Source organism: Bos grunniens, chromosome 11 (genome assembly GCF_055505025.1).
Source record: "Bos grunniens cultivar Pamir isolate PY7600 chromosome 11, Bosgru_T2T1.0, whole genome shotgun sequence".
Taxonomy (NCBI): domain Eukaryota; kingdom Metazoa; phylum Chordata; class Mammalia; order Artiodactyla; family Bovidae; genus Bos; species Bos grunniens.
In genome coordinates, this window is record NC_141175.1 from 102,733,452 (window position 1) to 102,747,179 (window position 13,728).

At 43.7% G+C, this 13,728-nt stretch overlaps 1 protein-coding gene across 15 annotated transcripts in view; it reads left to right on the top strand.

Moving 5' to 3' along the window:
- The window catches only part of AFF3 (ALF transcription elongation factor 3), a 632,195-nt gene that overhangs the window by 522,268 nt on the left and 96,199 nt on the right, over window positions 1-13,728 (top strand). For 9 of the 15 annotated variants that reach the window (XM_086327945.1, XM_086327946.1, XM_086327950.1 and 6 more), the window contains one exon: window positions 11,766-11,806. In XM_086327945.1, coding sequence (XP_086184071.1) covers window positions 11,766-11,806 — 41 coding nt within the window. The remainder of the gene's footprint in view (window positions 1-11,765; window positions 11,807-13,728) is intronic. The other 6 variants (XM_086327947.1, XM_086327949.1, XM_086327951.1 and 3 more) reach the window with 1 other exon arrangement.

The following is a 13,728-nucleotide window of genomic DNA, read 5'->3' on the forward strand; positions in this document are numbered from 1 at the left end:
ACAGAAGAGCCTGGCAGGCTGCAGTCCATTGGGCCGCAAAGAATTGGACATGACTGAGTGACTGAGCGTGTACACACACGCACATACATGTGGGATCTTCCCAGGTCCAGGGATGGAACCCATGTCTCCTGCATCGGCAGGCAGATTCTTAACTAGAGCCAGCAGGGAAACCCCAAAATGAATTTCTTGTAAGAAAGCAGGTACATAGAGCATGCCATTTTGATTTTTAACAAAATAATAGTTCAGCAAAGATTTTTCACATCTTCTTACCTGGCCAGCTGCAGTCCATGGGGTCACAGAAGAGTTGGACACGACTTAACAGACTAAGCAACAACAACAACGTACCTAAAAGAGTAACTGGCAATTGAAGGGTAATGCCTGTTTAAACACAAAAGACTGACTTTCTCATTCTTTTAAAATTAAGGGAAAAAAAAAAAAAACCTCTTTGGCTTGTAATTATACTAACAAAAGCTTGAATAAACTTTAAAATCTGTGAGAGACTTTTAAATCTGTTGCTGATTTTGAGTTCTCATCCTCTGACTCAAATCTTTTTAGTAATGAAGTCAAACGGAGTGAATGAATGAATGAGAGAAAGTTAATCCATCCTCTGTCAGGGCTTTGGCAGAAACACCATCATGTCTTGGTCACCTAGGGACATTATATTTGTCAAGTATCTATGTGCCCTGTGCTGTTGGTAGACCTTGTACTGCACCAAGAGTTGTTCAGTCATGTAACTGGTACCCACTTCCTGTCCTTAAGGACCTGGTATCTAGCCTCCCTCAGTCTGGTCCTTTATAGAGCGAATCCTAGATGCCCAGGTAGAAGAGGCTACTTGTTCGAGGACAGTGATGCCACAGCTCTTGAAGCACAAGTTGCTCCCCAAGACCTGGCAAAGAGCTGAGTGTCACCCAGCTTGCTTCTGCCCGCCCCCCACCCACCCTCCCCAACCCCTGCCACACTAATAGCCTAATGCATGGCTATGGATCTTCCTGCCATTACCCACCCACCGCAGATTGACCTCTTAGCACCATTTACCACCCGCTTTACCATATAGACCTCCCCCAGGAATCCACCAGGACTCTCTGACCCATGGCATTGCCCTCATGGTCTGTATGGCCCATCACTCTAGGTGCCTGTATCATCCAGGCCCTCCCCGGGGCCCTCGCCTCCTGGGAGGAATCTGACATCAGTCACTGTGGTTGGAGGACAGCCCCCGGGGCGTGTGCTCACACGATTCCCACACTTCCCTTCTTTCTCCTAACCCTTAGCAGCTGCCCCCAACTCTTCTCTTGTGATGGCAAACCCCTCCTGGATGCAGAAGGGGCAGCATGGCAAATGTCACCATTGTTCATAGAGTTGTCTCTAGAGTAAAATGTCCTGGAAATGCTCACTGGAGACAAGAGTGCCTCTTAATCCCTCTCAGAAGGTTTGAATTGCCAAGTTAGGATGGCCACCAACCTTAAGTAGGCCCCCAGATCAGTACGTTGGTAACAGAATCCAAATTTTAAGATAATGTTATCCAGCAGACCATCTGGTATCATCAACTCTAATCAGCACTTTCCATAGGATATAATAAGTACTAATAAGTGTCAGTTGCTATCTTTATCAAGTCCCTGGTTCAGTTCAGTTCAGTTCAGTCGCTCAGTTGTGTCCAACTCTTTGCAACCCCATGAATCGCAGCACGCCAGGCCCCCCTGTCCATCATCAACTCCCGGAGTTCACTCAAACTCATGTCCATTGAGTTGTGATGCCATCCAGCCATCTCATCCTCTGTCGTCCCCTTCTCCTCCTGCCCCCAATCCCTCCCAGCATCAGAGTCTTTTCCAATGAGTCAACTCTTCGCATGAGGTGGCCAAAGTACTGGAGTTCAGCTTTAGCATCAGTCCTTCCAAAGAACACCCAGGACTGATCTTCTTTAGAATGGACTGGTTGGATCTCCTTGCAGTCCAAGGGACTCTCAAGAGTCTTCTCCAACACCACAGTTTAAAAACATCAATTATTCTGTGCTCAGCTTTCTTCACAGTCCAACTCTCACATCCATACATGACCACCGGAAAAACCATAGCCTTGACTAGACGGACCTTTGTTGGCAAAGTAATCCCTGGTAGACATGCGAATCAAAGCCATGCAGTTAAAACAACCAGTCAAAATTTCTCTAAAGAAAAGTGTATCCTAGCTTTTCAAGATAGTAAAATAGAGAAAGAATATGCAGCTAAGAGGAAAAAGTGCATTTCAGCAAAGCTCTGAAATCAGAGCCGTGGCGCATAATAGTGTTTGTTATCACTAGAAGTTACTACTCACATGCTACCTCGAATCCCACTGCAGGTGCTGTCCATCCACGGCAGGCTCTTTCCAGCAGAGTGAGGATGAGCTGAGATCTCTGCCTTTAGTGATCTTCAGGGGACTTGAGTTTTAGCCAAGACTAAATTCCCGTGAAACAGATGGCAAGTTCCCCAGAAAAGAATAGACCCCAGCTCTAAGCCATGTTCTGACCTGGAGCTTTGAGAGTTGGAGGGTCAACAGGAGCCTGAGTGGTCAAGGCAGTCTTCATAAAAAGGACCTGAGGTTGTAGGCAGACTCTAAACAGAGGACGAGCTGGAGGAAGAACAGGAGAAGCACCGACCTGATTTAAAGAGACACCAAGAGTCGGGGTGGTTTGTCCACAAATGACCACATTCAGCTGTTTGCTTTTTTTTGGCAAGTTCCTCGGTTCCTGAAATTCTGTGCTGCTCATTCTGATCATGTTTATATATGTAGAGTCATCTTTATTTAAGTGACCGTATGTTGTGCCCCAAGAAAGCAGGATTTTCTCCTCTTGTCTGTGACACTCATCTGGTTAGCATCCCATTTCACTCTCAAAACTGTTCTTATTTGGATGATAAATCATAGTGTCATGCCTGACTCTGCCTGACCCCTGTAGGGTACAGGATAAGGTCAAAGTCCACTGAGCAAAATGCTTCCTAGACAGCATTTCTAGAAATCTAAAAATGCAAAGTACTCATTATTACTTGAAAAGAAAAGATATAGACTCTTTCCTTTGTCTTGCAAATATTGCTAAATGGATTGGAAAACACCAAACGGAAACTTGCAACATAAAGTTAAAGACACTCATCAGCTAGGACCAAAATGAAAAACAACAGCATAAAAATTAAGTTAATGAAACATAAAATGTGCTAATAGAGGTAGAAGGAAATTAAACAGGGAAATAAGTTAATAAATGCAAGTTTCAACTTGAAGAAGAATGGCAAGAAAATACTAAGGCCTTACCAGCCAGAATTCCTAGAAAGATGTGAGCGTCCGTGTAAATTTCATAGCCTGCTTCAATTAGAGCCAAACACAAATGAACTAAGATTAGCTGTGATCGTGTTTATTCAAGTAATTAAATGTGGAGGCAAGCCTAACACAATGATGGGATGCGATTGTAATTACTGCTGCAGTGGTACCTCCTTGACTGTCCTGGTCGTAAACCTGATGCTGGGTAGCAGATGGAGGTCATGCCCACTTGAAGTGCAGAGACAGAAGTGTGTGCTCCCCAGCTGGAGTCTAGATCTGCTTCTCTTAGACCAATACCAAAATGCAGATCCAGAAAACCAAACCATCTCTCTCCTTGTGATTGTCACTTGCCGAAAACATATTGATGTTGTGTTCTTAACTGGCATTTAACAGTTTTGTCTCACAAATCCAATTGTCTACTCAGCATCTCCTCTTGACATCCCGTAAGCAACTGGAACTTTGCACACCCAAACTTTTGGAGGGGCAGTGGGGAGATCTTAGCATTTTTTAAATGCAGTTTTTTTTGTTTGTTTGTTTTGTTTTGTTTTGTTTTTAATTTTATTTTATTTTTAAACTTTACATAATTGTATTAGTTTTGCCAAATATCAAAATGAATCCTCCACAGGTATACATGTGCTCCCCATCCTGAACCCTCCTCCCTCCTCCCTCCCCATACCATCCTTCTGGGTCGTCCCAGTGCACTAGCCCCAAGCATCCAGTATCATGCATCGAACCTGGACTGGCATCTCGTTTCATACATGATATTTTACATGTTTCAATGCCATTCTCCCAAATCTTCCCACCCTCTCCCTCTCCCACAGAGTCCATGAGACTGTTCTATACATCAGTGTCTCTTTTGCTGTCTCGTACACCGGGTTATTGTTACCATCTTTCTAAATTCCATATATATGCGTTATTATACTGTATTGGTGTTTTTCCTTCTGGCTTACTTCACTCTGTATAATAGGCTCCAGTTTCATCCACCTCATTAGAACTGATTCAAATGTATTCTTTTTAATGGCTGAGTAATACTCCATTGTGTATATGTACCACAGCTTTCTTATCCATTCATCTGCTGATGGACATCTAGGTTGCTTCCATGTCCTGGCTATTATATACAGGGCTGCGATGAACATTGGGGTACATGTGTCTCTTTCCCTTCTGGTTTCCTCAGTGTGTATGCCCAGCAGTGGGATTGCTGGATCCTAAGGCAGTTCTATTTCCAAGGAAATAATAGCAAATGAAGCAACTGACAAACAACTAATCTCAAAAATATACAAGCAACTCCTACAGCTCAACTCCAGAAAAATAAATGACCCAATCAAAAAATGGGCCAAAGAACTAAATAGACATTTCTCCAAAGAAGACATACAGATGGCTAACAAACACATGAAAAGATGCTCAACATCACTCATTATCAGAGAAATGCAAATCAAAACCACTATGAGGTACCATTTCACACCAGTCAGAATGGCTGCGATCCAAAAGTCCACAAATAATAAATGCTGGAGAGGGTGTGGAGAAAAGGGAACCCTCTTACACTGTTGGTGGGAATGCAAACTAGTACAGCCACTATGGAAAACAGTGTGGAGATTCCTTAAATGCAGTTTTAAAAGTTACTTTCCATTTGCAGTTACTGACAAATATCGACTGTATTCCCCATGTTGTGCAATACCTCCTTGAGCCTATCTTACACCCAGTCATTTAACCTCCCCCGCCTCCCTCCCCCTGGTAACCACTACTTTGTGCTCTATATCTGGGTGTGTTTCCTTTCTGTTATATTCACTAGTTTCTTGAATGTTTTAGAGTCCGTGTGTAAGTGACATCATACAATATTTGTCTCTCTCTATCTGACATAACTTCACTAAGTATAATGCCCTCCAAGCCCATCCGTGTTACTGCCAATGGCAAAGTTCCATTCTTTTTGGTGGCTGAATAATATTCTATCATATACGCGTACCATTTCTTCTTTATCCATCCATCTGGTAATGGACATTTAGGCTGTTTGCATGTCTTGACTATCGTGAACAGTGCTGCCGTGAACACTGGGGTGCATGCATCTTTTCGAATTAGAGTTTTTTACATACCCAGACCTAAACTCTGCCTTTGTCCTGCTTCCGCCCCATCTTGCCTGTCCAAGTCAGTGGTTCTCCATCCATACTACATGCTCATGCCAGGAACCTGGGACTCATTCCTGACGGCCCCCACCCCCAACATTCAGTCAGTCACTACTTCTTCAAGCCTACCTCCAAAATGTACCATGAACTCTCTCCATCTCCACTGCTCCCATGCACTTCCCTTACCTGGATCACTGCAAGTGACCTTCAACTTTGTCCCTTCCTGTCCCAATCCGTTTGCCACACAGAAGGCAGAGGGGTATTTGAAAAGTGTAAGACATATTGCCTTTCTCCCTACTCTTTTTCTTTAAATTACAGATTTACCGAAAGTTGCAAAGAACATACAGCCAGGTCCCACACATCCTTCTCTCAGCTTCCCCTCATGTCAACCTTTCAGTGACTTCATAGTGCTGTGGATAATGTCCAAAATCCTTAACCTGACCTCCACAACCTGCCACTGTCTCCACCGCTCACTAACGTGCCTGACAGCAACCTTGCTGTAGCTCCTCAACTAAGCAGGGATCCAGGCCTGCCTCGGGCCTCTGCTACTAAACAGTTGTCCCTTCCTCCTTCTGCATTCATGCTTTTCTTATTCAACAATGTTACCCCTCCTTAGAGAGCCTTTCTTGTACATTCATCCCAAACAAGGACCCTTCACATTCTGGTTCACAGCTCCTATCCCCTTTGTCCATAGCCCTCGTCATCTAGAATGCTTCTGCGTGTTTAACTGTTTGCGTCTGGCTCACCTGGAGGTTCCAAGTACAGTGTTGCAAAAGCCTTGTCTGTTGTGACCGTCACCCACACCGAGCCCAGTACCTGCACATAACAGGTACATCAGATTGCTTTATGGTTCTGCCCACATGTTGTGTCAATAAGAAAGAAACTGGATCTTGCTGAGGCCTCTCTGAATTCCAGTCTTTTCCCTTTGTTTTCTCCCCACTCCAGTATCCATGAACTTGTTCACCACTCTACCCAGTTACAGTAAGAGCACTTAATTTCCTCTTTAACTTCCCATCAATAACAGATTGTGACTGGTAACTCATCTAGTGTACACTGAAACCTGCAAGTCTACTGATTAGGCTCCAAAGCAGCAGCTTCCTATAATAAAGACAGAAAAGATGTCATTGCTTGAAGAGAACCTGGAAAATGATTATTTCTGGCAGAAAACTTGTTTTGACTCATAGACTTACCCTTCAGAGTCATTCATGAATGAGTAATGAACTCAGGAAAGTCAATGATGCATGCTCTTAACCCTCTCAATCTATTCTGCTGAGAGCTGAATAAAAAGAAAGTTACAAGAGAAGATGATGATTTAGGAAGAGAGAAATACGGTTGTGTAATGTACAAGTCTTAAGAAAAGGAAAGTGGGCAATTCATCTAGTTTACTATGAGTAGTTTTTCAGGCTTCAATCATGAGTCACCTAAGTAATTTTTCTCTGCTGTTTAATTCCAATGTTTATTTATTTTATTATTTTCCAAAAGTAAAATAAAATAGTATGCAACTGCCAAAGTTTAAGGCAAAAAAAAAAAAGTTGGTGGTCTTTGCTCTGGCATATAACATAGAGTTTTAATGCCATAAGGTTTTTTTTCTTAAGGAGTTATTTAAAACATTTAAGATTCTCATCTCCTTTCTTGATGGATGATGAGCCATCTTCTGTTAAGTTTTTAATGATGGGGAATAACTACAAATTAAAAGCAGGCATTAAAAATAGTGGAGCATGCAGTTGTGTGGACAGACTGCAGAGTGACTGGTGAGGTGCAGGATGTCTAAGCCTGGAAGGACCTGTTGGTCCCAGGGTCATGTCTATCTGCAGCCCTTGCTCCCAGCTTCAGCTCAGCTTGCATTAGAGGCCTCGCCCACATCAGTCCTATGGACTTATTCTCAGCAGGTGCTACCACCTGGGAAGCACCCATTCGTAGGTATTCTAGTGACGGGCATCTGAGTTTTCTGTTGGGGGTTTGTTTTGCTTTGCTTTTGCTTCTTAAGTCATCTTCCATAGACTGCACATCAATAAGCGCTGTGTTTTCCTTATCACAAAAGCCAGTGGGAAGTATTTGCAGGCAGGAGAGGAAGGAATCAATAGACTTTTTAAAAAATTGACATCCAGGGCTGGGGGAAAATTCAGATGCCACGCGAGAGATTTCTGTTGAACTTTTAGTCGCATCTCCTGTGATTTTTGTTATTCCAGGACGAGTCCGTCTCCAACACCTCCTACTGAGGCGATGAGGAGAGACTGTGCTAATAATATATGCCATCTTTCCTCTGGGGAGTTCCAGATGCTTTTTTGTATACTTAGCCCAACAGAGTCAGGAGTGACTGAAGTTCTTTTCAGGGATACCTTCCAACATGAAGGCCATCTTGCCGAGTGAGGAGAGACCCCCTTAGGAGGGAACCAGGGAACAACCGTGGCTGCCCGGCACCAGCTGAGTGTTCTGTGAATGTGCTTCTGGGGCAGCCCTCACAGAGGAAGGAGAGAGAGGAGAGAGAAGGGTGTGCCTCCTCTGCGGTGTCCTGGGGGAGCCTGGACTCCAGACCTTGCACCAGCCTCTCACCTCCTCCCCCTGCCTCATTCCGCTCCTTCACATGTCCCCATGAAGACAAAGCACAGCGCACACTCTTGTTTCCCATCTTGGATGGATGACGTGACCCTAGAATGCCAGGACACTCGGGCTTTCACTGCCTGGAATCCAGGAAGGGAGGAAGGGGCAGCTGCCCCTCGGATTGTCCCCAGGACCTGGACCTCGACTGGCTCCCTCAGCATCCATTCAGGGAGGGAAAGGTCGTTTGAAAACCAAGGTCTGGGTTGAGGACCAGAATACAGGTCCGTAATATAAATAAAAGGCAGAGCCTGTCCCAGGGCATAAGACTCTCCACTCCCAGTTCAACAGATGTTATGTTTTTTTCTAACTCACTGTGGCTGTGTCACTTGCAGACTTATCTAAGTTTCTCATATCATTTTCCGTCCCTGGTGCTGAGCCCAGAGCTCATGTTCCCTGGCTTCTTCCTTTCAAATCTGCCTTTCGTTTCTACTTTGCCGCAGTGTCTCCACAGAGACACCCTTGTCATTTTAAGGGGAGAGTTTCTGATTCTACCAGGGACGCTCCTGACTTTTAAAAGTCGTTAGCACCCTCGGGGCAGGCACTAAACGCCAGTAGTGAGCCCCTCGTGAGTGTGACACACAGGAACATGCCCAACTCAAACCCAGACACTCTTGGCACTGGGGCGAGGGGAGCCCAGGTGAGAAGCACTGCTGGGGGCTCAGACAGGCCCTTTCTCTGCCATCTAGCCCAAGACCAGCAGGGCCCCCGCCCCCCAGACCACAGTTCTGTGGGAAGGACCCCCTAAGTGATGTCTTTGTTGGCGTTCACTCTGCAGATATTCCCAGAGCACCTGTTATCCACTCCACACACTGTTTGAGGATCTGTAGAACCCTGGTGGCTCAGACGGTAAAGAATCTGCTTGCAGTACAGGAGACCCAGGTTCAATCCCTGGGTCAGGAAGATCCCCTGGAGAAGGAAATAGGAATCCACTCCAGTGTTCTTACCAGAGAGTCCTGGTGGGCTACAGTCGGTGGGTCACAAAGAGTCAGACACGACTGAGTGACTAAAGATCCACCAGCCATTAGTCATCACTCATGTCCACCCCTTCTTAGCTCTGTCCTTCTTAGCTGTCTGTCCCTAGTCTGTCCTTCTTAGCTCTGTCCTTTTTTAAAAAATTATTTTTAATTGGAGAATAATTGCTTTACAATATTGGACTGGCTCCTGCTTCACCATTTTATTTGCATGTTATCTCATCAGTGTCTGCAAGTCATCCCTGGACCTCCATTCTAACTCTCTGGAGACTCAGCTTGTCCAGGACAGTGACCACTTCTGCTTTTGCCTTTGCATCCCTTAGCGCCCAGGGCAGTCATCCTCTGTGTAGCAGGAATTCAGTAAGTGTTGGTCTGACTGCCTGATCCAAGGACATGCTACTATCACCAAGGGTATCTTTTGTTTCTGTAATAGGGATAATGGTACTGATGTGTCCTTTCTTCTAATCTGAAGATTCTATTTTGTCTGCCTCCTGTGAAGAAGAAGAGCATGGGAGACCTTATTGTCTCTGATAAACAGTAAACCTTGACACCTGTTGGGTCAAAAGTGAAGACGGACCATGTACACTCCTTGTCTCCTGTGTGGACCCTGAGGAGGCCTTGGTCTTTGAGGCCACACTTTGATCCCCTCCCCGTGTGACTTCTCATCAGAGAAGAGAGTGTGCTCTCTGCCTTCCATAGATTCGGGGGAAGCCAAGTGGGCAAAAAAAAAAAAGAACAGGAAAGGGAAAGTGAGTGAGAAACTGGGAGAATCTGAAGGAGAGGTGGAGGCCTCCTTATTTTCTTTTTTCTTTTTTTATTATGGAAATTTTAAAACACATACAAAATTTCCCAGAATACTGTAATATTCCCCCAATGTGCTCATCACCTAGCTTCAAGAGTCATCCACCCAAGGCTGTCTCGTTTCATTTATATGCCCACCCCCTCTCTCTCCCATCTGGTTATATTATTTTAAATACCAACATCATGTAATTGCATTCATAGATATTTCAACGTGAATCTCCAAAAGACTCTTTAGAAATTATGTTCAGTTCAGTTCAGTCGTTCAGTCATGTCTGACTCTTTGCGACCCCATGAATGCAGCACGCCAGGCCTCCCTATCCATCACCAACTCCCGGAGTTCACTCAAACTCACGTTCATCGAGTCGGTGATGCCATCCAGCCATCTCATCCTCTGTCATCCCCTTCTCCTCCTGCCCCCAATCCCTCCCAGCATCAGAGTCTTTTCCAGTGAGTCAACTCTTCACATGAGGTGGCCAAAGTACTGGAGTTTCAGCTTTAGCATCAGTCCTTCCAAAGAACACCCAGGACCAATCTCCTTTAGAATGGACTGGTTCGATCTCCTTGCAGTCCAAGGGACTCTCAAGAGTCTTCTCCAACACCACAGTTCAAAAGCATCAATTATTCTGTGCTCAGCTTTCTTCACAGTCCAACTCTCACATCCATACATGACCACTGGAAAAACCATAGCCTTGACTAGATGGACCTTTGTTGGCAAAGTAACGTCTCTGCTTTTCAATATGCTATCTATGTTGGTCATAACTTTCTTTCCAAGGAGTAAGCGTCTTTTAATTTCATGGCTGCAATCACCATCTGCATTTTGGAGCCCCCCAAAATAAAGTCTGACACTGTTTCCACTGTTTCCTCATCTATCTGCCATGAAGTGATGGGACTAGATGCCATGATCTTAGTTTTCTGAATGTTGAGCTTTAAGCCAACTTTTTCACTCTCCTCTTTCACCTTCATCAAGAGGCTCTTTAGTTCCTCTTCACTTTCTGCCATAAGGGTGGTGTCATCTGCATATCTGAGGTTATTGATATTTCTCCCAGCAATCTTGATTCCAGCTTGTGCTTCTTCCAGTCCAGTGTTTCTCATGATGTACTCTGCATAGAAAGTTAAATAAGCAGGGTGACAATATACAGCCTTGATGTACTCCTTTTCCTATTTGGAACCAGTTTGTTGTTCCATGTCCAGTTCTGTTACTTCCTGACCCGCATATAGGTTTCTCAAGAGGCAGATCAGGTGGTCTGGTATTCCTATCTCTTTCAGAATTTTCCACAGTTTAATGTGATCCACACAGTCAAAGGCTTTGGCATAGTCAATAAAGCAGAAATAGATGTTTTTCTGGAACTTTCTTGTTTTTTTGATGATCCAGCGGATGTTGGCAATTTGATCTCTGATTCCTCTGCCTTTTCTAAAACCAGCTTGAACATCTGGAAGTTCACGGTTCACGTATTGCTGAAGCCTGGCTTGGAGAATTTTGAGCATTACTTTACTAGCGTGTGAAATTATGTTAACTGTGTCTAAAACATATCAATAATCACCTAATATCATCTCAAAGCCAGTCAATGTTCCAATATCCAGTTGTGATGACTTTATCAATAAATCTGAAAACTGGGAGTAAAATTATACCTTCGTTGGGAATGTAACTGCAAAGGAACCAAAACAGGTCCTTTTCTTACAGGAAACTAGAATAAAATAGTGTTAAAAAATGATTTCAGGAAGTAAAAATGAAATAGGTCTGACTGGTGCTGTGTCCAGCCTCCTCAAGCTCGCCCCCTGGTGGCAGGTGTGCCCAGGTAGGGGCTTCAGTTAACTTCAGAAATGTTCATTTTCTAATATTCCTAGTAATACAAAAGGGTTCTCTACTCTGTTACTAGTAGTTTCATATTTGTCCACCTGGCAAAAAATGTGGGTGACACAGGGGTTTTTTTTTTTAAGTATTCATTGAGCACATAATTTAAAAGCCAGAATATTAAACAAACATCTCTGCCCTTTCTTCCAGCAGGCAGCCCAGAGAACGGCCCTCCATGCTCTGTCTGACAGGTACATTTTGTCATTTTTATGAACTATAAATTGCTTTATGAAACATTGAGCCCTATTTATTGTGGCATATAATTCATAATCGGATTTTGTCCCTAAAGTATCTGTGAACTGGGATGTTAAACATTTTGCATGCTCCGATTTGTCATGCATGTGTGGAGTTTATTACTGCAAAAATCGCCATGTTGTATTTCATAGAAAGTATGGAGAATCCTTCGTTTTGCGATGAAACAGGAGACAAGAAACTTGGAAGGAGAGTCCTGAATGGTGCAGTAAATTCTGAACTTTGGGATTGGTTGAGATTGGAGCTCATTTTTCAACAATAAGTACTTCATTTATTCTGGGGTGTTCTCGTCAGACACTCCCCCTAGAGCTGTCTATCTTCTGATGAGATTCTCTCTTGAAATACTTTATGCACGGAACCCAGTTCCCAGTCCTGTGTGCCTGACTTTTTCCTCCTCACTCTGGCTTCTCTTTTCTGACTTGTGTTATTGAATGACATATGGAAACCTAATCAGTAAACATACTCAAGCTGTATTTCACATCTTGCTTTGCCTCTAAGGCTGTAGAAAGATAGTTGAGTGGAGTTGTATAATAAGTTACTTCCTAGAGTAGACTTGACCACTTATTGGTTTGGGTTGGTTTTTTATTTCTCATTCGCCAAGGGGTATGTGTGTGTGTGTGTGTGTGTGTGTGTGTGTGTGTGTGTGTGTGTGTTTTAAAGAACTATCAGGTGGTAAAGATGAAGGCTTGTTTTCTTTCTTTCCACAAGTGATGTTCTTACAAAGTAAGAAAGACCTGGAGGAGACGTCCCACTCAGCAGGCTAGCAGACACCTTGGCATTGGCTAGCTACCATCACCCCCACTCCTTTCCTTCCCAGTTCTTTTTTTCTGTGGAATGAGCAGTAATTGCCTGTGTAAACCAGCTCAGTTCAGTGCCTCTCCAAGGAAAAATCTGTCACTTAGGCGAATTATCCATGCACATAGATGAAAAGCATTTTCTCAGTGGTGGTGGGCTGAGCTGCAGTGTTGTGATTTCAGTTGAAAAGCCTTCCCCATGACAGCCACACAAGCCTGTGTGCTCTGAGAGTGGCTGCCACGTCATCTTCTGGGGTTGCTTCTGTGACTTTCCCAAAAGCTGGTAACCATACCACCTCTGAGTCTGTTGGTAGGAGGAGGAGAGGGACTGGATCAAAACACATTTAAAATCTGACACATTAATTCCTTTTCTCGTCGTGTTTCTTTTTTCCCTTTGACTCTTCTCCTTAAGTGATTCCTTCAACAAAACACATTGAGAAGCAAGAGAAAGCCCACAGTTTACAATGTTATACCATTGCCAGTGGTAACAAGGTTTCTTTCTGGGATGATAAAAATTATGTAGAATTAGATTGTGGTGATGATTTCACAACCCAGTAAATATAATAAAAACAACTAAATTGCATGCTTTAAATGGATGAACTTTATGGTATATCAATTACATTTCAATAAAACGACTAAAGAGACACAAAATCTCTTTATGGCCTTTGGTAGAAAGAATCAAGAACTATTTTTTAAAAATATGGACTCCCTTTGAAGACATGGTTGTGGATACAAAGACAAGTCATCAGAAACTAGGACTGGTATATTCTAAGGCTTCTCCCCCAAAGACACATGACTCTGTCCTGGGAGGAAGATGGGCGTGGACTTTCATGATGAGCAGCACTATTACCTTGGACGTTTTCTGATCTTCTCAAAAACTTCTCCTGAAGCCCAATAATTGACTTGAAAGTTAGAATCTTAGCCCTTGCTGTTATATAACCACTAAGTGCAGAAACTGTAAGGAAAACAGTCCATTGCCTGGAAACAGACGTTCCCATCGTCACTGCTCTTCTTACGAATTTCTCTATCTTCAAATGTAACTGAGCGTCTCCCTCTAAATCTACAGT